Source organism: Cannabis sativa, chromosome 7 (genome assembly GCF_029168945.1).
Source record: "Cannabis sativa cultivar Pink pepper isolate KNU-18-1 chromosome 7, ASM2916894v1, whole genome shotgun sequence".
NCBI lineage: Eukaryota > Viridiplantae > Streptophyta > Magnoliopsida > Rosales > Cannabaceae > Cannabis > Cannabis sativa.
In genome coordinates, this window is record NC_083607.1 from 17,832,934 (window position 1) to 17,860,675 (window position 27,742).

Below are 27,742 nucleotides of genomic sequence, written 5' to 3' on the forward strand. Positions count from 1 at the left end.
AACAAAGTGAAATGAGATCTCCACCATTTATTTCTGTTTAGCCAAGCTCAAAGGATATCATCGTTTCACTTCTAAGTTCCTATAGAAGTTATAGATTCCATCTTTATGGTAGCGCTCCCACTCAATTATACTATCATGTTCCCAAAATATACGTATCACCCTGACCCAAAAGTAGGCTTAACTAACAAATCAAATAACATGTATAGTACTCTTGAGATCGAACCTACCCATATCAGGATTAAGGTCATTTGATCTAGGATCAACAGGTGATATTGAATTGAATAGATATTACGGTAAGTTTTAATATATCTAATCAAAGTTCAATATCGGTCCCTTCCGATGTATACTCCATACATCCGATACTGGTAAACTTTGCCAATGTCCAGGAAAGGACATAACACTTTTCCAAGGTGTAAGAATACCTATAGTTGATTATACCATGTCAGTCTAAATCCAGTATTCTGACAAATCAGGGAATAAAGTTTTGAACATATAATTAAGATTATATTCCACCGTGCTGACAACACTATAATCTTTAACAAACTCATATGTTCTGGACTTAAAAAGAATTCATACATATAATCATGAAATAAATCATATGAATCATGCAACATAAAATGTTATTTCTAATCTTTATTAATAAGTAAATCTGATTATATTGAAATGAGTTTTATTTAGGGCATAAAACCCAACATTACCAACATCAACATTTGAGAAGACGGCAGACAAGATTGAAATTCGTCGATTAGAAGATCTCCACGAATGCCTAAATGAGGGGGAGTTAGTTTACACTATACTCTTTTCTTTTGATCAAGTTTTTCAGTAAGATTTTTAATGAGGCAGTTATTATGGACATCCAAGGGGAGTGTTATAAATATTAATAATTATGTGGATGTCCCAATCTTTTATTTATTAACATTAATTGTAATCAACATTCCTTTTATCTTAGTTTCCTTTTTTCTTATTAACTCTTGTATTTGTATAAATAGGGGTTCACCCCATTGGAATAAACAACTGAGAAATTCTCATTCACTTTCTCTTTCTCTCTGTATCTTCTTCTTCTTTCTTCTCATCTATTTTATATTATTTTATAACAGTTTAAGATATATATTTATATTTAGCTCTAAGTAAATATTTTCTATATATAATGATGTTGTTAGGGATGGTGATGTGACAAGTTACCATGTTAAGAACCTAATTTTCTTAATTTTTTCTAATTTCTAGCTAAAATTATATTATTTGTGTTTTAATATTTTTTTTTAAAAAAAAAACTAATTTAATCAAAAAACCTAATCTGCATTTTTTTAGTCTCTCCTAACCTTTCTTCCACCCCATCCTTCTCTTCTCTTCTCTTCATTTTCTTTGCTTCCTCTTTCCATTGATTCTCTCTTCTCTATTCCCTCTTCTATATGATCTAAGGCTTCAAGTTAATTTCTTCAAGTAAAGATATTTTCCCTATTACCTTTGGCAACCAAAGACCAAGAAGAAGAAGATGTTTGGCAACCTATGACCAAAATGAAGAAGAATACGTTTGGCAACCTAAGACCAAGAAGAAGAACAAGAGGACAATCTTTCGCAGGAGGGAAACCCAGTTGACCATATCAAACACCCAACAGAAAATAGTGAGAAAATTGTAATCTCTTTCCCCTTTTGTTTTTTCCATTTTTTATTCTTCATTTGGTGAAATGTGTGTTTCTTATTGTCTAATTTTTATTTGTGATTTCTATTTGTGATTTAATTTTTTTGATTTTGATTGTCTGATTTCTATTTGTGATTTAATTAATTTTGATTTCTATTTGTCTAATTTATTTGTGTTTAGCCAATTATCTATAATTTATGTGATATATTTTATTGAAATTTTTATTGATATAAAATATTTCTCTATAAAATTAGTATTGACATTTCATTAGTGATTCGTTAGATTTTAATTGTGTTACTTTAGAATGAGTCCGAGTTTTATTTTCAGAAGTGGAAAATCTGATTGTATTAAATTTGTTTTTGCTTTGTTCTCTGAAATGGGTTTTGGGTTTAATCTCTAAAATAGTATTTCGTACTTTTGAAAATGCAGCTTTGGCAGGATGCTCTCATGAAAAAAAAAAAAACAAGATTATAATGATTGTTCATGGGTCAGTTGGTGATTTATTCATCAAGTCTCTATGCTCTTTTTTATTTGCCTTCATTTTTAACTTTCTACAACTATTATGTGTATAGTATAGATAGCTATTGTATATTTTTTTAGTAATCTTAAGGACTAATCAAAGAGATAAAAAATATATATATAATAATGAGGTATTACTATGATCTTTTTTAATGAATTACTTAGCTGTTATTTTTTTCTAATGCAATATTAGATGTGATTCAATGTTAACTTTACCCATTACTCTTTCATATAATAAAAATTTAGTGGTATCCTTTAGTGGTTTTGCATGAAAATGATTTTCAAAAGAAACAAATAAGGTTTCAAGAATTATCACTCATTACATTGAATACAATAGGAAGACAAAAATTCTTAAAATTTTTTTAAGGCTACATTATAATTTTTTTTTTCCTTTATAATTTTTTTAAGGTTTCAAGAATCATCACTCATTACATTAAAATTTTTTTAAGGCTACATTATAATTAATAGAGGAGAAAAGTAAATAAAAAAAAGAGCCAAAAAAAAAGTCCATAAAAAACCTAATCTGTATTTTTTTCATCTCTCCTAACCTTTCTCCTGCCCCATCCTTCTCTTCTCTTCTCTTCGTTTTCTCTACTTCCTATTTCCTATGATTCTCTCTTCTCTATTCCCTCTTCTCTATGATCTAAGGCTTCAGGTCAATTTCTTCAGGTAAAGATCTTTTCCTTATTACCTTTGGCAACCAAAGACCAAGAAGAAGAAGACGTTTGGCAACCTAAGACCAAGAAGAAGAAGAAGAAGAGGACAATCTTTCGCAGGAGGAAAACCCAGTTGACCATATCAAACACCCAACAGAAAATAGTGAGAAAATTATCTCTTTCCCCTTTTGTTTTTTCCATTTTTATTCTTCATTTGGTGAAATGTGTGTTTCTTATTGTCTGATTTCTATTTGTAATTTAATTTTGATTTCTATTTGTGATTTAATTTTTTCGATTTTGATTGTCTGATTTCTGTTTGTGATTTAATTAATTTTTATTTCTATCTGTCTAATTTATTTGTGTTTAGCTAATTATTTATGATGTATGTGATATGTTTTATTGAAATTTTCATTGATATAAAAGATTTCTCAATAAAATTAGTATTGACATTTCATTACATTTACATATATCTATTTCATTAGTGATTCATTAGATTTTAGTTGTATTGGTTTAGAATGAGTCCGAGTTTTATTTTCAGAAGTAGAAAATTTGATTGTATTAAATCTCTTTTGGCTTTGTTCTCTAAAATGGGTTTTGGGTTTAATCTCTAAAATAGTATTTTTTTTTTCTTTTGAAAATCCAGCTTTGGCAGAATACTCTCATGAAAAGAAAAAAAAAAAAAAACAAGATTATAGTAGTTGTTCATGGGTTAGTTGGGGATTTATTCATCAAGTCCATATTTTTTTTTTATTTGCCTTTATTTTTTAACTTTCTACAACTATTATTTGTATAGTATAGATAGCTATTGTATATTTTTTAGTAATCTTAATGACTAATCAAAGAGATAAAAAAAATATACAATAATGAGGTATTACTATGGTATTATTGAATGAATTACTTAGTTGTTATTTTTTTAATGCAATAATAGTGTATTAGATGTGATTCAATGTTAACTTTATCCATTACTATTTCATATTATAAAAATTTGGTGGTATCCTTTAGCTGTTTTGCATGAAAACGATTTTCAAAAGAAAAAAATAATGTTTCAAGAATGATCACTCATTAAATTGAATACAATAGGAAGACAAAAAATCTTAAAATTTTTTAAGGCTATATTATAATTAATAGAGGAGAAAAATAAATAAAAGAAGGAGTCCAAAAAAAAAGTCCATAATATTAGAAATAAGAAAATTAGGTTCTTAACATGGTAACTTGCCACATCCCCATCCCTACCTGTTGAGAATTATGGGGTTCCATCTCAAAACCAATTGGCTATGAGTGGAGTAGTCCATGTTCTTATATATGGCTCAATTCTCTACCATTTATTCTATGTGGGACAATGTCCACAACATTCCCCCTCAAGATGATGGCTATTTTTTGCTCATCAATCTTGAACCGTATCAGAGTGGACATGGTCACTATCTGTATAGGTGCGGATCGGATAGGATCACTTGCCCGCAAGGGATATGGCTCTGATACCATGTTGAGAATCATGGGGTTCCATCTCAAAACCAATTGGCTATGAGTGGAGTAGCCCATGTTCTTATATATGGCTCAATTCTCTACCATTTATTCTATGTGGGACAATATCCACAACACTACCTAACAACAACATTATATATATATAGATAGAGCGCAAATTAGATGTTCGGCAAACACAATTATCAGCACCTAAATCCAAAATATAAAGTTTTTATATAAGAGTAGACTTTAGAAACTTAAACACGGTAAAAGTTTCTTTAACAAAAGGAAACTACATTAGGCAAACCAATTTTAAGAATTAAAATAATCACAACCTCCATTTCGGGCTATCAGGATATATGTTTAGCTGTTATTCTTTTATGCAATAATAGTGTATTAAATATGAATATCATAACTTTACCTCTTATTATTTTATATAATAATTGTGAATTTGTATGAACTTATTTAATGCTTTTAATTTATATATAATAATACTTTCTTATTTTTTCTGTATTAAACTATTTTATTATTTGATATAATATAATATTAAGGGATATTGGCGGCTAAACCACCTGAATTTTACGGTTTGTAACACTTAACCACAAAAACCGAATTATTGGCGGCTAAACTACCAAAACCCTGGTTCCGTTTTGCTCTGCACACCTCCGTCCAAAAATCACAGTTAAGTACCACGGTGGACTGTGTTGGAAATATTTTACCAGGATCTAGATTTACTAACAAGTATGTTTCATTAACATCCTAATATGAATTTCTAAAACAATGAAATAAACACATAAGGGTTTAAGAAAACCTTACATTGGGTGCAACAGAATATAATGACTCCTTCCGTTCAGATCTCTAGCCCTTGCTTCCTTTCTATAGCAGAGCATTATCAAGATCTGAACTTGGATCTCTTTCTCTCCTTCTTGAGCCCGATTCTCCTTCTTGTTGATTGGATTCTTCACAGTCTTACACGTTATGATTGAGATACCACTTGATGTGTGTGGGCACTCACTCTATCACTCAAGGTATGAAAATTTGAAGAAGAAAAGAGAAGGAATGGTGGTTCGGCCTAAGGAAAAGAATAGGAGGCTCAATTTTTTGAAGACAATAAATCTCATCAATCTGTTAAGTGTGAGCCATCACTATCTATTTATAGGTAACCACCTAGGTTTATGTCAGAATTATTTGGCATTAAAATAATAAAAAAATAAATGATAAAATATGCACATAGTGGCCGCCCATGTATGGATAATGGGCCATACTTTGCAATTTTGCAATTTTATCATTTTTCCATCTTATTTTCTCAAAAACGCCAATTTTCCAATTTAACCACTTAAATGCCAATTCTAATTATTTAATAACTAAAAATTAATTATTAAATAATATTTTCATTTAATATATTTATTAATTAGACATATAAAGTCTCTTAATAAATAAATAAAACCTAGAATCTCTTTCCTTCACAATTTAGCCCTTGCTTAGTGAAAATTCATAAAATAGACATAGTCTAACTTTAGAATTATAACTGATTAATTAAAATCAATTAACTGAGTCTTACAAGCAGTATGGTGTCAACTAGTATGGGGACCATGGGCCTATAATATCGAGCTTCCAATAAGCAGTCCTAGAATTTACTAAGTAAATTCACCGACTTATTAATTCCTTGTTGCATCCACACATAGAACTTGGAATTGCACTCTCAGTCATATTGAACGCTCTATATGTTCCACGATATAGATACGCTATTAATTATCCATTGTTATAATCCTAATAATCAATGATCCTCTATAGATGATCTACATTGCATAGGGATAAAATTACCGTTACACCCTTTCAATGTATTTTATCCTTAAAACACTTGGCCACCTATAGATGATATTATAGTGAACTAATATAGTCACTAAAATGAGCGCTCTATCATTTATCTCTATTTAGCAAGCTCGAAGAAAATCATCGTTTCACTTATAAATACCTATAGAAGCTATAGATTCCATATCTATGATTATCGCTCCCACTCAATTGCACTACCATGTTCCCAAAATGTACGTATCACCCTGACCAAAAAGTAGGCTTAACTAATAAATCAAAGAACATGTATAATACTCTTGAGATCGAACCTAACCATATCAGAATTAAGATCATTTGATCTAGGATCAAGTAGGTGATATTGAATTGAATAGATATTACGGTAAGTTTATCATATCTAATCAAAGTTCAATATCGGTCCCTTCCAATATATACTCCATACATCCGATACTAGTAAACTTTACCAATGCCCTGGAAAGGACATAACACTTATCCAAGGTGTAAGTATATCTATCGCTGATTATCATGCCAGTCTAAATTAAGTGAACTAACAAATCAGGGAATTATACTTTCGAACATACAAACATGATTATATTCCACTATGCTGACAACACTATAATCATTAACAAATACATATGTTCTGGACTTAATAGAATTTATACATTAAATATAATCATGAAATAAATCATGTGAACCATGCAACATAAAATGTTATTTATGATCTTTATTAACTAGTAAATTTGATTACATTGAAATCGATTTTATTTAGGGCACAAAACCCAACAGACTGTCCACGTGTACACACTTGTACACGTGGTAAGTTTTTAGTGGTCCACGTAATATTAGTTTTAAAAAATAATTATAAATATTTAAAAACAATTAAAAAATAAAAAAAAAATTAAAAAATTATTATAAATATTTCAAATTATAAAAATAAATAAATTATAAAAAAAAATATATTTTATTTTTTTTTTTTCTTTTCTTTTTTTTCTTTTCTTCTTCTTCTTTTTCTTTTGCTGCGTGCAAGACCAAACCCCTAGCCCTCCTCTTCTTCTTTTCTTCTCTCTCCCCAACCTGAACCAGGCCAGCCCTTCTTCTTGTACCTACGAACTCATGCATTTCATCTTTAAATACTCGTTCATCTTGCGATGTGTCCCCTGCAATTTCAACATCGTTCACTTGTTGAAATGGTGGAGACTGCAAATTCCCAAAACCCAAAAAGAGAAACCTCATAACTAAAATTTAAGCTTCATCCATGGCGGCCACCACCACCAGCGAGCCCATTCAATCAAAATCATCATCATCCGTCTACCTCTAAAATCCCGACGAGCTCCAAAAAGTCTTCAGCCAATTCGACACAAACAGCGACGGCAAGATCTGCGTTTCCGAACTCGGCGATGTTCTCAAAGCCCTAGGCACCACCGTTGCCTCCAAAGACCTAACTCAAGTCATGGAAGATCTCGATTCAGACCACGACGGTTTCATTTCGCTAGAAGAGTTTGCTGCCTTCTGTCGCCGAACCCTCCCAGCCCTCTTCTTCTGTTGGGAGAGTTTCTGCAGAAAAAGAAGAAGAAAGAAGAAAGAAGAAGAAGAAGAAGAAGAAGAAGAAGAAGAAGAAGAAAGAAGAAGAAAAAGAGAAAAAAAAAAAGTAAAAAAAATAATAATTTTTTAATTTTTTTAAATTAAAAAAAGTAAAAAAGAAAAAAAAATCTGATTTTTTAATTTTTTAAAATATTTATAATTATTTTTTAAAACTAATATTACGTGGACCACTAAAAACTTGCCACGTGTACAAGTGTACACGTGAACAGTCCATTGTGGCACTTAACTATGATTTTTGGACGGAGGTGTGCAGAGCAAAACGGAACCAGGGTTTAGGTAGTTTAGCCGCCAAAAATTCAGTTTTTGTGGTTAAGTGTTACAAACCGTAAAGTTTAGGTGGTTTAACCGCCAATATCCCTAATATTAATACAGCTAATGGAAATCAATAGACACAAACTTTTATTTTTATACATTTCTATACATATAATATAATATTAATACAACTAATGGAAATCAATAGACACAAACCTTTCTTCTTATACATTTATATACATAAATAATAAATGCATAAAATATACCTGAATTTATTAACACTATTTATTTGCCCTATTCATAATTTTGTATGATCAATTGGGCAGTTTATATTTTATTTTAAATGCTAATTAATATTATTTTGTTTTGAAAAAACAATGGATATCAAGTGATACACTTTGTGCAGTCCCAGACACTACTGTTTGAATTACAAAAAAAAAAGATAACAAAAAAAATTAAAGATGACTTATGTAGGTTCAAATATAGGTTACATAGATACTTATTATTGAATAAATATTAAAAAGAGTAGAGTAATAAACTACAATAATATAAAAAAAATTATATAAGAGTTACAAAATATTATGTTATACATTTAATTATAATAATATAACCTATGTAACATATGTAATAATTAGTAATTTAGCGTATTTTATTTATTTGCCCTATTCATAAAGCTTATGTTCTCGTAGTCCCTGCAAAATTATCCGTAAATGTTGCTCTTGCTTTGTTTCTAACTAAGAGTACACAAGAATATCATCAATGAATACTATAACACATATATCGAGAAAATCCTTGAATACTCTATTCATTAGATCCATGAAATCCACTGGAGCATTAGTTAGTCCAAAAGACATAGCTAAAAATTCATAGTGACCATACCTAGTACAAAAGGCAGTCTTTGTAATATCCTCTTCTCAGATTCTCAACTAATGATAACGCGATCAAAGATCAATCTTAGAGAAGACTGTCTTCCCTTGAAGCTGGTCGAACAAGTTGTCGATCCTAGGTAGAGATACTTACTCTTAATAGTCAACTTATTCAATTTCCAGTAGCCAATACACATATGAAGTGATCTATCTTTCTTTTTAATGAACAGCAGCGGAGTTCCCTAGGGTGACACACTGGGTTGCGAAAACCCTAAGTCAAGCATCCCCTGAAGTTGAATCTTTAATTCTTTAAGTTCTACAGGAGCCATTCTATAAGGTGCCTTAGAAACTAGCTCCACTCCAAGTGCTAAATCAATTCAAAATTCTATCTCTCGTTGTGGTGGTAAACCCAGAAGTTCACTGGGTAACACATCTAGAAATTCTTTAACTATTTTAATCTCTTTAGGCCAAACTGATTCAGGCCAAGTGGTGTCCAACACCACCGCTAAAAACCCTAGGCACCCATCTGGCAATAGATTTTTGGCCTTTAATGCTGAGATAACTAGGATTCAGGATCTCTGAACTAATCCCACAAACACAATCAGTTCCTCACCCTCAGGTTGAAAGATCACCATCTTTTGCTTACAGTCAATAGTAGCAGCATACTTGGACAAGAAATCCATTCCAAGTATAATGTCAAAATCTACTAAACCCAACTCCACTAAGTCAGCACTTAACTCTCTACCTTCAATTCTAATTGACATAGACCTAACCCACCCATTGGAGATAACTAATTCTTCACCAGGCAGTAGGGTTCTCAACCCTGTTTCATAGCAATCATATGGTCTACCCAACTTGTCAATTATTCTGGCTGCCACATATGAATGAGTGACTCTAGGATCAAACAAAACAAAATAGTTAACTGACCTGTAACAACTGAGGGGCTACCTTCTACATTAGCCTGAGTAACAGCAAACACCCTTATTGGAGCGGGTTTTGATTTAGTCTTCTGTTCTTCTTTCTTTAGCTGGGGCAATCTCTTTAGTAGTGTCCAGTTACTCCACATTGGAAACATTCTCGACCTTTACACTTGCCCAAATGATGTTTCGTGAAATTAGGGCATTTTGGGTAAGTGTATTGATTCTCAACACCACCCTGACGATTACCACGACATTGGTTCCCTCAAAACCCTTTGTTCTGACTGGAGCCACTAGACATAGATGAACTTTTCTCTATTGATCAATGTTTGAGTCACTACCACTCCTACCATAACCAGAGGTCGGAGGAGCAATAGCTCCACCAATAATTTGAGTCCCTCGGGACTCCTGAATGCACTCAACTACACTCTGAGCTCGCAGTGCTTTCCCCACCATATCAGCATAAGTGGTGGTATCGTCTGTTGTAATCATCAGGTCATGTTTAATCTTTGGATTCAATCCATCCAAATATTTTTGTTTTCTTGCCAAAATTAGTTGGCATGATTCCGAAGGCCAACCTAGCCAATCTATCAAATTGGGTTGTATATTTTGTGACTGCCATATTTTCTTTCTGAGTCAAATGAGTGAATTCTTTTCTTTTTGCACTACAAACTACTTCATTATAGTACTTCGCATTAAATAACTCTTGGAATTATTCCCATTTAATAGTGGTGACGTCTCGGGTAAGAGCTACCATGTTTCACCAAACCAGGGCATCTTCTTGGAATTGGAACGTTGCACATGCCACTCTATCATTTCCAGTAACTCCCATAAAGTTCAGAATTCGGTTAATAATAGTTAGCCACTGCTCAACATTCATAACATTTGGACCTCTTAGAAAAACTAGAGGTGCATGCTTATGGAACCTTTCATAAAGTGGTTCGATTAGCAACGACAACCAGCTCCACTTGCATAGCAGGGGCAGGAGTCACTTGCACCTCAGGAGTAGGCATTGCAAGAGCACCCTGCTGCCTCAAATGCCAGACATCTTCATCTTATTCATTAATTCTTGCTTGCATTGCAACAAGCCTATTCTCTTAGTCTTGGGTAGTCTGTGGTGGGTTAACATCACCCCAAAAGCGTGCCCTACCTCTTGGGCCTCCGCCTTAGCCGCAAAAATTTTGGGGAAACTACACTCCTTGACTGCCACTAGATTCGACTGAATTACCTTGGCTTCTCGTGTTTTACCTGACATCCATTCTATTAGAATAGCCTGCAAAACCATAGGTTAGCCTAGTCAGATCACGATCAAGACTAAATTGCTAATTACCGCTTAATTAAGAAAATAAAACATGCACCTATTCAGCTATCAGGCTACTAACATGCTTTCTATCACGATTTTCTTATCACATACTAATTAACAACTATTGAAGCAATAAAGGCTTACTAAACTGTGAGTTGAGCCTATCTTTGATGATGATTGTTACATATCGTGATGATCCTTAGAAGACAACCTTGCAGCTCTAATACCAAATTGTAACACCCTACTAGGTTAGGCATGTTATTGTGATTTAAAGCTAACTGTGCAATCTGTTGCTAATCAACGAGTTTGTTGGAAAATGTATTTAATTAAAACTTTACTCAATTAAACTTTAATTGAAATAAATTAAACTTTACATAAATTGGGATTCTGTATTTAAAAATTTACAACCATATTACAAAATATTAATTCCAAAAATTGTCGCCTAGCGACTATTCAAAATACAGCCTACTTTTACGAAGATTGAATACTCCATGTCTAACCGACTTGATATGTACAATCTTCATGTGCTCGCACTCACTGCTGCTCAACTTTAGCTTACCTACACATGTAAACAATAACTGTGTGTTGACAGACTCAATAAGAAAAGCATAATAATTAATAACATAAACTTAAATTGAATTATAACTGGGCACCCATACACCCAATCATAACCCTATTCTGCGTCCTATGTGTACTGAGTCTAGAACGTTTGTAGGGCAGTACTATTGACCATAATACCAGCCTACACTCGGTACTCTAGTTGTACTAATGTGATGACATCAATCAGTACTTAAGCTAAATGTACAATCATCGGTAACTAATATAGCTCTATGTATATTGATACCGCTATTTCAATATATTATCTAACAAGCATTCATAAACATGTACGCTAAATATGTAATCACATATGCATATCATTATACTAATCTTGCCTTGATTCCAAATTCAAGTGTTCTGGTCAATCTAAGTAGAACTGCTGCTTGACGGTTTACAGGCCCCTAAGTCACAACATACGTAAAATTGATAAGTGATATGTTAAATCATTTTTTGGGGACTTAGACTCGAAACTAAAAGTTTTTCTATCGATAAATAGCGTGACTAAAACCTAAATATCGAGAAAATACTAAAATATGGGAGTTTGGGAAAGGTACCCAAAATAATGGCAGACCCCCTCTGTAAATAGCAGGCTGTTTTCTTTGGTTTTTTCGCCTAGAAAAATAGTAGGTCGTTTTCCTAAAAATGGCTTGTTGTTTCTACAACAAAAAATGTTCAAAATCCCAAAACTTAGCCAATTGAACACCAAACTTTTCCAAACTTTCTAGAGTACCTAATTAAGCTATATTAAGCATAAACAAGCTGAAAAATCCAACAATAAGCTACTAAAAAAACACCATTATAGAGCAAAGTTTGAGCTTAAAAGCTCAAACTTTGTCTAGGCTCAATAACAAACATCTATTCCAGCTTAAAATTACTCAAACAATCATAAAATAACTTCAGAATCAAACCATAACCACTTGAAGCTTATACAAAAACCAATTTCTCAAAATTGCATGAAAAACCTAACTTTTTCTTTCAAAAATTCAAAGGAAAGGTACAAGAGAGCTTACCTCATAGCTCACTTGAATTACAACCACTAAATTCCTTGGTTTTGGTCTGAATTAGAAAGAAAATCCCCTGGTTTTCTTGGTTCTTCTTGGGCCAACAAAGAGAGCAAGAGGGAGAGAGAGAGAGAGACTTAGGTTTCTAAGTTAACAATTTCTTGACTAAATGAATAATTAAATAAGTATTCTTATTTTTATTCAGCTTAATATCTAAAAGATAAGCTTAGGATTTACTAAAAAAATATTAGGTTTTATGCCCTAAATAAAACTCCATTTCAATGTAATCTATTTTATTCAACATCAATAAAGAAACAGAAGTATTTTTCATTCATTTGTGTATGTTTTGGTTCACTTTATCAATTGCTTGTCTATTTGATTTATAAATTCATCTTAAACCCTTTTCACATACTTGATCATGTTTATTGTGTTGTCATCGCATTGAAAAGTAAACATGACTATGTGAATAAAGTTTCCTAGATTTATCAAACACAGGGTTTTACTGATATGATAATCTACAACAAGAGTTTACTTGTATTTGGAGAAATACTATGTTCTTTCCAGAACATTGGTTAAAGTAAAGCTCAGGTTGGATGCATGGAGTATGCATCGGAAGGGACCGATATTGAACTTTGACTTAGATTTAATTAAACTTACCGTAGAATCTATTCAAGTCAATATCGCCAAGTTGATCCTAGATCAAATGATCTTAATCCTGTTATGTTTAGGCTCAATCTTGAAAGGCTATTCGTGTTCTTTGATTTGTTAGTTAAGCCTACTTTTAGGTCAGGGTGACACGTACATTTTGGGAACACGGTAATGCAATTGAGTGGGAGCGCTAGCATAAACATGGAATCTATAGCTTCTATCTGGCGAATAGTAAGCAAAGAATGATCTCCTTCGAGCTTGACCAAACGAAAATAAATGGTGGAGATCTCATTTCACATAAGCTGAAATATCATTTATACGGGGTCAAGTGTTTTAAGGATAAAATACATAGTAGGGTGTTACGGTAATCTAATCCCTTTACAGTGTAGATCATTCATATAGAGGATCATTGATCAAATTAGGATTATAACAATGGATAACTAATGATGTGTCTATATGGTGGAACATATAGAGCATTCTATATACTGAGAGTGCAATTCTAAGTTCTATGCGTGGATTCAACGAAGAATTAATAAGTTAGTGAATTTTAGTGCTAAATTCTTGATCTACTTATTGGAAGCTCGGTTATATAGACCCATGGTCCCCCCACTAGTTGAGATAATATTGTTTGTAAGACTCATGTAATTGATTTTGATTAATCAATTATAATTCACAAGTTAGACTATGTCTATTTGTGAAATTTTCACTAAGTAAGGGCGAAATTGTAAAGAAAGAGTTAATAGGGGCATATTTGTTAATTATGATACTTTGTATGGTTCAATTAATAAATATGATAAATGACAATATTATTTAATAATTATTTATAGTTATTAAATAGTTAGAATTGACATTTAAATGGTTGAATTAGGAAATTGGCAATTTTGAGAAAATCAGATACAAAAGGTGTTAAAATTACAAAATTGCAAAAAGCAAGGCCCAATCCACTAAGCCATGGCCGGCCACCTTTGTAGGCTTTTTAAGTTGATATTTTCATTATTTTAATGCCAAATAATTCAAACCTAACCCTAGTGGAATGCTATAAATAGATAGTGAAGGCTTCAGGAAAATTACACTTCACATCAGAAAAAACCTGAGCCTCCTCTCTCTTCTCTAGCCACCACTCTCTCTCTCTCTTCTTCCTTCATATTTCGAACCTACCTTAGTGATTAGAGTAGTGCCCACACACAGCAAGCAATACCTCAATCATAGTGAGGAAGATCGTGAAGAAAGATCATCAGCAAAGGAGATTCAGCATCAAGGATTCAGATAAAGAGATCCAGGTTCAGATCTTGATAATACTCTGCTATATAAAGGATTCAAGGGTTAGAGATCTGAACGGAAGGAGTCATTTAATTCCGCTGCACCCAATGTAAGGTTTCTTGAACTTTATATGTGTTTAATTTATCGTTTTAGAAAGTTCTTATTTAGGATGTTAATAAACATACTTGTGAGTAGATCTAAGATCCTGGTAAAATATTTCCAACAACTGGCCTCAGAGTCATGGTAATTGATTTACTTGCAAGAAATTTGGACTTTAAAACGATTGTTTGTTTGTTTTTGGATGGTATCATGTTGTATTGAGTGTTATTTGATGATTAATTGATGTTTGGGAATTTTTGTGAAAAATAATTGCGACTCTGTTTCTGGAATTATTTTTATTGGATAGTATGGAAAAAATTAAGCAAGTTACTTTTTTACAGAACTCAATTTCGATTTAATTTGAATTAGTTATGAATTTTTGAAGATTTGAAAAAATTTGGGCTGTGCTGAAATTTTCCTGCGATCGCGAAAACTGTCCGTACAGCTCACAATTTTTTCGTTTTTCTTCGATTTTTCATGCTTTTTCATGGAATTAACTTCCGATCTTTTGAGTGGTTCTATATTTATACTATTACTATTCCTAATTCAATTCTAATTATCATTTTGAATTAATTTAATATTTTTTAAATTAAATTCAAGATATTAGTGTAATTTGAATTTGAATATAATTAGTATCTATCTTTTTGCTTAAAAATCTATCTTATTTTAAAATTTGATTATAACTATAATCATGTAATTTTTAAATGTGATAAGATATTTTGCTAATTTTTTAAATTTTGTTATTTTATTTATTTAAATTACATTTAAAATTTAAAAAAGATATTCATTTATCTTTTCTAATTTTTTATTTAATTTTTATTTATAAAATAACATTTAAAATTTAAAAGTAGTTAGCAAATTTTTGAAATGATATTTAGGTTGGTTGAAACCTAATTTTTCAAAAATTTTAGGTTTAATTTTAAATTTAAATATTTAATTAAATTTCGAAATTTTTTTTACTTTTCAAATTTTTTAAAATTTTCGAATTTTTTTTAATTAATTATTTTTTCGAAATTAATTATTTAATTTAAAATTAAATAAATCCTACATCCAACTATCCAACTAACCTTGTTGCAGGAGTATGTGTTTTAGCTTGTGTGTAAGTTTTCAAAACCTATTATTACTTGATTGCAAATAGCCATGGTTACTTTTTGCCAGATCTAATGATCTGATGGCTCCCTTGGTCAAGATAATAATTTGTAACAGGTATATTTACAATCTTCTTTCATCTGTGTATGACCTAGCAACATGATAGGACCCATCCAAAGTGTGCCTGTGTGAGCCTATGTGTTTAATTTTATTATAGATGCATATAGGTTGTTGTTGCTAAAATAAATTATCATAGTTCTTGATAGAATTTATTTAGGCCCATTTAGTTATTGGGCCTATTCAATTAATAACAGTTGTTCTTATTAAGGTTAAATTCCTCTCTTTTGGGCCTTGTGTGAGAGTTGGGAGCCATAGAAGTGGGTACGACATACTGAACCCAACACCCCCTCACATGAACCACCCCAATTGTGAAGGCCCATTTGCCTGATTTGAATGATTGTACTAGGTTAATTACACTAGTTTAACCTAATTAAAATTGATTAGCAACATAATTAATTTCATTTATTTTGAAATTAATTTAGAAAATTATAGTTTAAAGAATTTTATATTCTAAGCTAAACTATATGTATTTTCTTGTATTTAATTAAATATAGAATTATAACCATCTAGATTCTTTCTGAAGCTTAATTTAAATTTTTCATTAAATATTCCTATTTAAGTTGATATTTAGTTATTTACAACTAACCAACTTAAATCTGAATATCTTTTGGATTTAAAATTTCAAAAATTAAGTTGAGGAATTTTAGGCATTGGTTATTAAGATTCTTTAGATATTTTTTAAGTTAATATCTTTTCGAATATTAACTTAAAATGGAATATTTTAGATATTTTTTAGGTTAATATCTTTTCGAATATTAACTTAAAATGGAATATCTTCAAATTAAGTGGTTACAACTTAATTTTAATTTAATTAAATCTGATTTGAAAGATATTTAAGTTGATTTTTTAGATTCTTCTAAAAAAAACTTAAACAAGATATTTTCAAATTTGTTCCATTTAATATTCAAATTTATTTTTTGAATTTAATTAATAATTGAAAATTAATTAAAGTTGATTTTTTATTTAAATCAATTTTGATTTGTAATTTTTCATTATTATATTATGGAACTTGTTCGATATTTATTTGAATTTATTTTTCAAATTTAAAATAATAATTGAAAATTAATTAAAGTTGATTTTTTATTTAAACCAACTTTAGTTTGTAATTTTTGATTATTATAATATTGAATTAAAATGATTATACAAAATACATATAATATTTTTAAATAATGAGTACTCCACCATTTATGTTCGTTTGGTCAAGCTCGAAGTGATAGTAAGCAAAGGATGATCTCCTTCGAGCTTGACCAAACGAACATAAATGGTGGAGTACTCATTTCACATAAGCTGAAATATCATTTATACGGGGTCAAGTGTTTTAAGGAATAAATACATTGTAGGGTGTAACGGTAATTTAATCCCTTTACAGTGTAGATCATTCATATAGAGGATCAGTGATCAAATTAGGATTATAACAATGGATAACTAATGATGTGTCTATATGGTGGAACATATAGAGCATTCTATATACTGAGAGTGCAATTCTGAGTTCTATGCGTGGATTCAACGAAGAATTAATAATTTAGTGAATTTTAGTAATAAATTCTTGATCTACTTATTGGAAGCTCGGTTATATAGACCCATGGTCCCCGCACTAGTTGAGATAATATTGCTTGTAAGACTCATGTAATTGGTTTTGATCGTGAGGAAGATCGTGAAGAAAGACATTCAGCAAAAGGAGTTTCAGCATCAAGGATTCAGAGAAAGAGATCCAGGTTCAGATCTTGATAATACTCTGCTACAGAAAGGATTCAAGGGTTAGAGATCTGAACGGAAGGAGTCATTTAATTCCGCTACACCCAATGTAAGGTTTCTTGAACTTTATATGTGTTTAATTTATCGTTTTAGAAAGTTCTTATTTAGGATGTTAATAAACATACTTGTGAGTAGATCTAAGATCCTGGTAAAAATTTTCCAACAAAAAACACTATCTTATAAAAGACAAACTTAAGTAAAATTATTAACCCTTCATCATGAAGTATCTTAAAGCTTAGGGGTATTTTAGTCCAAACTCATAATCCTGGATACTCCTGACATTCCAAATATCTATCTATAATGCCCCACTAAAACTAAGATACTATACTATATCTAAATGACTCTATAGGCCAGCCGTCACATTCCACTATTATCGGACATAAAAATATGAAAAACATAAAATTTATATATAATATAATTAACACACCTAGAATTAAAATATATCTCCATAATTTTATAAATAATAATTAAAAGTCTAATTCTGAAATTAAGCCCTAATTATCTGATTATTCTCAAATTAAAGTTAAGTGGTCATTACATTAAATGTCGAGAATGTAAATGTTATGGTCACATTCAAGTTGAATGGGCAAACTGTTGGGTTTTGTGCCCTAAATAAAATTCATTTTAATATAATTAGATTTACTAATTAATAAAAGATCAGAAATCATTTTATGTTGCATGGTTCACATGATTTATTTCATGATTATATGTTTAATGTATAAATTCTATTAAGCCCAAAACATATATAAATATGGGTACACTCTTAATGGGTATTACCCATGAATGGATAATATTAGAAAATTTAGTTTTCATGATTAATTTTCTATTTAAATAAAAAAATTTCTCATTTTTACATTATATGGGCTACGGTTGTTTCATTAGCTGAAAAGATTAAAAAAAAAGTTTTTGACAAAAAATGATAAAAAAAGTTGAGTTTGACTTACATATATTTTATATAAATATAGTTTTGATATAGTGTAAAAATAGGTATTTTTTGATATTTTCTTTAATTAAGTAGCTAAATTAAACATAAAAATTTAAATTTCTCTTTTATTATTCGTCATTGGACAAAAATCTAATAGTTTAATATTTTTAAAATTAATATTTATAGTTAAACTTATTTAGTATCCATCAATGGATAATACTCATAAAGAAGTGTTATATATATATATATATGTTAAGTGTGCATTACCGTATTTCTTTTTAGAAGTTATTTTATAATTCACTAACAAATTAATAGTCTCGAAAAAAAAAAAAGCTAATCGTAATAACTAATTAGTAAGTAAAATTAAACATTATTTAAATGATGACACGTGTTATCAAATTAAAATTAGGGATAGACTATAATAGAAATGCATAATAGAGTGTCCTTAGCACACCTAATTGAAGATGATGGATTACTTACAACACTAGTAGAAGAGCAATGTCATAAGGCACTATTGGTGTCTAACACCACCTAGAGGCGGTGCCTTGCAATTGGTTAGCAATATTTAATAACATCACCTTGAGGTGGCTCTTTCCGATTGGTTAACAATATTTGATAAAGTTATTAATTTAAAGAATAAGTAATATTTTTACCCCTTAAACTTTTAACACTACCTGATCCTGCCCCCTAAAATATACGGTTTGTTTAAAATTCCTCCTAAAATATACCAGTTACATAACCATATCCCTTTTGTTAGGTTCCGTTTCTTTTACAGTTACAAATAAGTATTTTTACCCCTTGAATTTTTACCAATTACATAATTTTGTCCTCTTTTATTATAATAGGTTAATTTTAAAAATTATAATTTTCTATTAACTCTGAATATATTATTAAAAAACTTGACTAAAGTATTAAATTAATAAAAAATATATATATTAACTTTATTTAAAAAAATCTTAAATTATTCAAAAAAATATATATTTTTCAAACTTTATTTTATTTATAAACAAATATCTTAAAAAGTTAAACCAAATTATTAAAAATTCAATAATAATTTAGGCAAACTAAAATTTTGTGAAGAAAAATTAAGCTTATTTATATTTACAAACTCATATTTTAAAAACTAAAATAATTATTAAAAAATTTAATAAAAATAAAAAATTATTAATTTTAAAAAAATATAAATTAAACTAAAAAATATTATGTTTACTTAAACATATATAGATTTTTGGAAAAAAAAATAGAATAAAACTTGTCCCCGTGAAATTTACATTTTATAAAAATTAAATTTCTAATATATTTTTTATAGAGTAATTTGAGGCGTAAATACCTTAGTTTAACTCTCAGTTGTAGATAAATACATAAGTTTAATTTTTGGCGTAATAATACCTAAGTTATATTTTTAGAATTTCCATAGGTACTTAACTATTCCCTCCCAAAAATTACTAAGTGTAATATTTGGAGTCATTAGTGTTATGCCTGAATGTTTGCCAAGGGGAGCTCCACGCGCCTGTGCCCGCTAGCATGCCCGTCTGCGCCCCACGCCCGTCCGCACCTGCACACTGCCCGCGCCCGCACCCGTGCACCCAGCCTCCTACACTCCTGTCGATATTCTTTTTCCTCCTAACACAAACAGTCTAAGCAAGAAAGTGTTAGACGAGATGACGATGGCACAATGAGTGTTAATAGGGACAAAGTTCATTTCATCCAATGTACAAAATGAAAGGAGCATTTTTAGTATAACTTAGGATGTCGAGTACACTACCTAGGATACAATGTTATCAGGTGTGAAAGTGACTTCACATTCTATGGATTGGGGATTTGGTAAAGTTGTAAAGTGCCAAATGCTCACTATAAATAGGACCTCGAATTCATTGTAAATGACCTTTTTTTTGAATGAATGAAACAGTATTAATTTCTTAAGAAAAGAAGTGGTAAGATTTTTATTTCTAGCATCCATCTATTATAATCTTCAAATACCATTTTAAGTCTTAGTTACTTTGTTGATGAGTTCTAATTGTCAATATTAACTATTAAGTGTCAAGTCATTATCTATGTGTCATTTTTTTATTGGTATATTTGAATCAATTTTTAAATTAAAAATAAAAATTTAATGAACTGGACTAATCAGGGGGTGCCACGTGGTTATTAACTTGATACTTAAAACTAAGTACCTATAGAAGTTCCACAAATATAACTTAAGTATTTTTATCGTCAAAAATTGAGCAAGGTATTTATTTGCATCCAGGAGTTTAACTTAAGTATTTATGCTGTAAATTACTCTTTTTTATATTTAAATAGTTTTTTTAATAAAAAATAATTAATTTTTTAAATTTCTTAATTAGTAATGAAATTATATTTTTTTTTAATTTTCTTAATCATTCAAAAAAAAATTAAGATCTAAATTAATTTTGAAGGTGTACCAAAAAAACACTGTTGAATCTTTCTCATTTTTATTTTGAGGGAGTATGATTTGATAGTTGTTAAAACTTAGGGAGCAAAGTTTTTAATTTACAAAGATGCATCAGCCAGAACCTACTAGAAGGAAAAAATTTTAAATATTTTAAAGTCAAACTTAGATAATGTCAAAAGTTAAAAGGACAAAATTGCTAATTATTTTAGTTTAAATTATTTGAGCACCCATACTAGTGGATAGGACACTGCTATCTTACATAGAATGGATTAGAGTTTTGTACAAATTCAAAGTCATTTTTCAAACTCTATTCCTCTATTATAAAAAACTTTTTACAGCTGAGTCTAAATGAAAATAAGATGAAATGAAAGGACAAGTTATTTTAATCCGACCCAAATAGAATCAAATAACAATGTTTTATTAAGAAACAAAAGATTAAAAGTAAAAGAAAAAAAAAATGTGGGATTGAGCCATTGAGGGAAGAAACCAATAAATTCTTACAAATTTTCATCCTAAAGTGGAGCCTCTACTTCCACAAAGAAAAGAAACCTCGCATTACTTAAATTAACAATTATAAATTCTACACAGTAAAATGGTGCTTTTGCTAGCTCTAGTGTTTCCAAAGCTCCTCCATTGGAACACCACGGTCAGCAGCAACTTCGCTAAACTGCCTCATTTTCTGCACTGCAACAACCGTGGCCCTGGCATTGTTGAGAGCATTATTGCTTCCAAGTTGCTTTCCCAATGCATTCTCAACACCAGCCATTTCGAGAACAATTCTTACAGCACCTCCTGCAATCACACCAGTACCAGGAGAAGCCGGCCTAAGCATCACCTTTGCTGCTCCATAATCTCCATCAGCCCTGCAATTTGTCGTGTTAATTCAGTTGGTTAGTTCAAGATGACATTAGACAAAAATCCTCCTAATTTTGTAACGACAAATAATAAATTTTTTTTCAAAAAAAAGCATATAACAATCACCACTGGATCTTATATGCAGGTACAACAAATGATATTATTGGATCGTATTACAGAATGACAAGCAATAACAATCACCACTGGGAGCTTATGCATTTCTATACTAAATCAGGCTGAAGTCAGTATTATTGGAGATCCCCACAACATTTACCCAAACATTTTTTTAATGCCCATGCCACACCACTCATGTTAGTCGATTAACAATGCAGCCATAGAGAATCCAGGAAACTCGAGCGTCTTCCAAATTATCGTCTTGAGTATCAGCCATGGCTTTATGGTAGGTCATTATCGGCCCAGATTCATTTCAGGTGGTCTCTAGGAATTCAGTAAGCAAAGGGAGAAAAAAAGAAAAAAAAAATCCTTTGTACTCCATGGCGCTGGATGAAATTTAAATTAAGGATAAGCCAAAAGTTCAGTTATCTAACAGCAACCTTATCTCCAAGGCTAACATAGGAATAGGGCCAAAACCATAACCCCTTTCAGCTTATATGAAGCTGAAAATATGTCCCAGACGGCCAAAATCAAGGGGGCAGATACATTGTGAAATATATAGTATATATATATTCCTGTATTTACATTTCCCGTAATATAAACCCTTAAAAGTTTTCGGATTACAATTAACTAAGCAAGCTTCATACACCAATCTGAAAGTTTTATTTTCACTCAACAAGACCCCATATCCGCATTCAACCAATCTTAGTACTTCTCAGGTTATAAAGCAGATACTCAATTCCATATTCTTATCAATCTTAATTGCATCACTATACACAAACTTGAAAGAACAAAATTTAAACCAAATGAAGCATGATATAAGAAAATAAAGGTTCAAAATTACATACCTATGCGGGAAAGTGGAGTACTTGGTCAAAGGAACGGAGATGATATTCCTTCTAGCATTGACGGCCGACTTCTGGACCGCCCCGATAACCTCCTTGGCCTTACCAACACCAACCCCAACTTGTCCTTGCTTGTCACCCACCACCACAATAGCCCTGAAATGCAATTGCTTTCCTCCTTTGACCACCTTGGTGACCCTTCTCACCTGTACAACCCTCTCCTCAAACCCATCTCTGATCTTCTCTTTCTTCACTTTTGAACCAAACCCACCAATCTTTTTCACCTTGGAATCCATTACATATATATCGTTTCCCAGAACACTTACCCCACTGTAAGCCGGGCCGTACAGCTCCTCGTATGCTGCGGCGATTTCATCTTCTGTTTCCTCAGGGCCCTCGTCGAAGGGGGGTGGTTCAACGAAGCCTTCGGGAACTTCTGGGGGGTCGTAAGTGACCTCCTCTTCTGGGTCGTCACTGACGAGGAATAAGGTCTCGGGTTCATTGGCCTTGGCTCTGAAGTTTGCGGTGGAGCGCGAAGAAGATGAGGAGAAAGAAGAAAAGGATAAAAATGGTCTGGTGGAAATGGTGGTTGTAATTGTGGTATTGGGAAGGAGAGAAAAGCGCGGAGAGGAGTGGAGAGAGAGAGAGGATAGGGAAGAGAGGGCTGTGGAGGTTGTGCTTGCCATGGCCATGGTGATGAGAATTGGTTGTGAAAAGGGGGAAGTAGAAGTTATTGGCAGTGAGCTTTGTCACTGATCTTATCTACTGAGTTGCAGCCCAATAAGATGGATAAACGACATTCGTTTGAACTATCATCACTCCATTCCGGGTTATAATTAAACAAAATTTTATTCTGCAAATTATGAAGGGATTTATTATTAGAGTAAAATATGTTTATGTAAGAAAGTAAATTATATTCTAATTAAATAAAATTATGCTAGAAAAAAAAATCAAAACACTAAAAAAATATCAATATAAAAACAATAACAATAAATAATACTTAATACTATATTATCAATAATTTTTTTTTGAAAGCAGATAAATTTATTTTTGAGTAAAATATAATATTTATACATGTATACAGTATTACAATTTAGAATAAAATTATTAATTCTACACAAATAAATTTATAAAATATATGTATATATTTTATTGAGATGTAATTATTCTTATATAGATATATACTTTGTTAATACAGCACTTAGAAAATATATAACTAATTATAATTTAGAGGTTATTCTTAATTATAGCCGACCTAAATTAGAATTTATTTTTTTTTATAATAATTAGAAGTTATTTTTGAATAAAGTATTTTTAGATAGAGATTCTACTGTATTATTATTATTATTATTATTATTATTATTATTATTATTATTTGAAAGGATAAAATTTTGGGAAGTTTACAAAAATACTGGAATTTTGGTTAATTTTTACAAAAATACTGTCACACAGAATTTTTTTCAAAAATACTGTGTTTTTATAAACACCAGTAAAACACAAAGCAGAACAACTCAAAACAACAATAAAACACTAGTAAAACACCAGTAGAACACCAGTGAAAACTTAACACAGTATACTGCAGTATGAAACTTATAAAAAAACACAATAAAAAAGTAAAAAATACCGCTTGGCAGTATTTTTGTAAAAAAAAATGGCAAAAATTAGTATACCATGTAAATTTCCCTAAAATTTTTAAATTTAAAATAACCGAATAAAATTAGGGTAAATACTAGGAATGTACATGATTCAAACTAATCCAATTAATTCAAATTTTTTTTTTTTTTTTGCTAATTCAATTAATTCAATTTAGAGTCGATCTTTTGGCTAAGGCAGATTTGGCTTGGGCTTACAGCTTACCCAACCCAAGGCCTCAAAAGAAAAAAAATTATATACACATTTTTTAATAATTAATAAAAAATTCCACGTAATTTGAATAAATGTTAGGGCAATTTACACTAATGTATACATTATATAATTTTATTACAATATATGTGCAAAATAATTTATTTTCATATAATCATACATTTTATCTATTATGAAGAAAATTATTTTCAATTTATTATACAATATATAAATGGTAAGTATTTGATTATTTGATTTATTATCACTCATTATTATAGTTATTGAATGATGATATATTAGTAATTATTTTATATTTTTATATAATTTTAAAAACCAACCATTATTACAAATATTGAAAGTTTGTATTTAGATTAAATCACTATTTAATTCTTCTCTATAAAACAATTATTCAAATACATACTATATCCAAATACAATATACTTAAATTTTAAACATTTATGTTTATAAAAATTATAAAAAGAAGATTAGTTTTTTTATTTATTTATTTACAAGTGTTTTCTTTTGATTTGTATTTTTTTTATTATTATTATTATTTGTGTTATAAATGTATGTAATTCTTTTTGTTTATATTTTGTTGATATATTATCACATTTTTATTTATTGTAAAATATATGATTCTTAATATTGATTTTTTCCATAAATAGTTTTGTGTTCATTAGGTAAATTATATGCATATATACTTATCTACAATTTATATTTTATTTTTTCTAATTAAATAATGTTTGAAGTTTATAAAGTTATGTTTGTTTATTTATTTTTTGATGTAAGAATTGTTTTTTAATAGATAGATTCGTTCACTAACTCATTAGAAAATAATCAACATATAGAAACAATAGAAAAAAATATATATTTATTTTACTATAGTATAGATATTAGCTATGTCTATTTTTATGTTTACAATTATAATAAACATACCAATAATATAAAATATTTTGTATGTATATATGTGTTTATTTTATTTTATATTAATTTAATAAACAAAATAATAATATTCACATAGGTTTATTATATCACTCTATGTGTGTCATGTTTATTTTTTAGTAATTTTTTAGAAAATAAATAATATACATAAAAAAAATTGTTTATCTATTTTTTTTTGTTTTTTTTTTGCCCTGTTTATTTTTTCTAATTAAATAATATTTGGAGTTTATAAAGTTATATTTGTTTATTTATTTTTTGATGTAAGAATTGTATTTCAATAGAAAATTCGTTCACTAACTCATTAGAAAATAATGAATATATAGAAAGAAAGAAAATATATTTATATTTTAGTATATAGTATAAATTAGCTATGTCTATTTTTATATTTACAATTATAATAAACATACTGATAATATAAAATATTTTGTATATATATGTTTATTTTTTTTTTCTATTTATTAAACATACTAATTTAATAAACAAAATAATAATATTCACATATGTTTATTATATTACTCTATGTGTGCCGTGTTTATTTTAGTAATTTTAAACATTGATTTATATTTATATACATTAATGTTTATAATTTTTATATTGTATTTTATTGAAAAAAAACTTATTAAATTATAATAATTCATACTAAAATAGATAATAAACATTTATTCTTTAATAAAATAAATATTTAATTTGTTTATTTTTATAAAACTATTTATTATTTATTTAATTAATTTTACGGAATTATTTATTTTGAATTTTAATAAACATATTTTATTATTAATAATTTTTAAAATATTAATATAATAAACATAAGGATAATATATTATAAAATAATATTACAAACATTAATTACATTAATCTATTTATGGTAATTAGTTTAATATTTATATTATTTAATGATTAAAATGTATGGTTTTATGTAATAAGTTTTCAAAATGTATACATTTTTCAAATAATTTTTTTTTGCACATTTTTTGTAATTATTTTGTTTTTGTTGTACATTTATGAAAAAAGCCCTAAATGTTATGAGTATAATTGAAATTTATTAAACATAAAAATATCACTTATTCATTTAATAAAAAGGTCCAAAAAAATTATTCAAAACTTTACACTAAATACTAAAATTATGAGGTTTTTTTTCTTTTGTATTGGTATACTGTATAATTTACTTTTATATTGTATATCATTTTTAAAATTACTGTATTTTTTTAAAAAAAAAAAATAACTTACTTTTATTTTGTTAATTTGACCTTTGTCATGTCAGTTAATTTTTCTTAGTTTATTTTTTTTTTTTCCATTTTTCTTTATTTCACCCCATACACATTACCTCATATACTACGATCCATCCTTACCCTCACTCTCACCCTCCTCAACTCTTTCCAACTCATATACCTAGGACACTCATCCCCTTCCCCTCTCATTTCTTTTTCTTCTTATTTTCTTCAATCTTGTAAGCTTTTTTTTGAGTGTTTTTTTTAAAAGTTTGATCCATGATCTCCTCGCAAAGGGAAAACATGAAGAGAGTCTTCTCGACAAACATCAAGTATGTCAAGGCGATCAACGAAGCGAATGTACCATCAAAAAGGCTCATCTTACACATCACGAGAAATAAGACATCATTTACAACTGAGCTCTCATAAGGTTTACAAATTGAAAAGGCTTGCTTATGAGGAGAGGAATCCTTTAGCCAAACCTTATTCCTTTACGACAAACAAGAAGGGCTAATCCATCCCTGTTATTTGCGAGGAGGATCACGATTCAACATATGCTAATCACTCAGCGTATTTTCTGAGAAGTAATGAAGTTACTCGATGAAAACATGATGAATATTTAGATAACAAAATAACGGTTATTCATTTTAAATACCAATTGAAAACAGTTCCCTCAAATTGATAAATATATGAAATGTGGAGAATGTCCATATTTGATAACTATATTTTAGATCAAAATTAGATAACTGCTATTCTAATCCTATAAATAGCATGACTCGTGTTGTAGAGGGGACGACCGATTCCCTAACATAATGAAATTTCGCCAAAATATATTTTGTACACAAAAGATCCAAAAATAAGAATGACTCGTGGAGTATGTAGATTTTAACTACAAAACTACGTAAAAAATCCTTTATCTTCATTTTATGATTAATATTTTTAGAGCACTTATTACAAATTCATTAAATGTCAAAAGTCTCGTTTATGTTAACGAGATTCTGAGTT

General features: G+C 29.6%; 1 protein-coding gene and 1 long non-coding RNA gene across 2 annotated transcripts in view; one reads left to right on the plus strand and one right to left on the minus strand.

Annotated features, from left to right (window-relative positions):
- Positions 1-1,290: 1,290 nt before the first annotated feature.
- The window catches only part of LOC115696246 (uncharacterized), a 100,906-nt gene continuing 74,454 nt past the window's right edge, over positions 1,291-27,742 (plus strand). The window contains exons 1-2 of the long non-coding RNA XR_009688705.1: positions 1,291-1,633; positions 2,828-2,977. This is a non-coding gene — a long non-coding RNA (uncharacterized LOC115696246). The remainder of the gene's footprint in view (positions 1,634-2,827; positions 2,978-27,742) is intronic.
- Positions 21,329-23,610, minus strand: LOC115697477 (small ribosomal subunit protein uS5c). Its single transcript, XM_030624499.2, has 2 exons — positions 22,749-23,610; positions 21,329-21,794 (listed from the first exon to the last, which is right to left on the minus strand). Exons 1-2 carry the CDS (start codon positions 23,435-23,437, stop codon positions 21,542-21,544), a joined length of 942 nt encoding a protein of 313 aa, XP_030480359.1. The 5' UTR covers positions 23,438-23,610; the 3' UTR covers positions 21,329-21,541.

Excerpts from the sequence above, each read along its gene's own strand:
- LOC115697477 (XM_030624499.2), bottom strand. The coding sequence starts at position 23,437 with ATGGCCATGGCAAGCACAACCTCCACAGCCCTCTCTTCCCTATCCTCT. Across the intron at positions 21,795-22,748 it reads TACTCCACTTTCCCGCATAG|GGCTGATGGAGATTATGGAG; the intron begins GTATGTAATTTT and ends GACAAATTGCAG.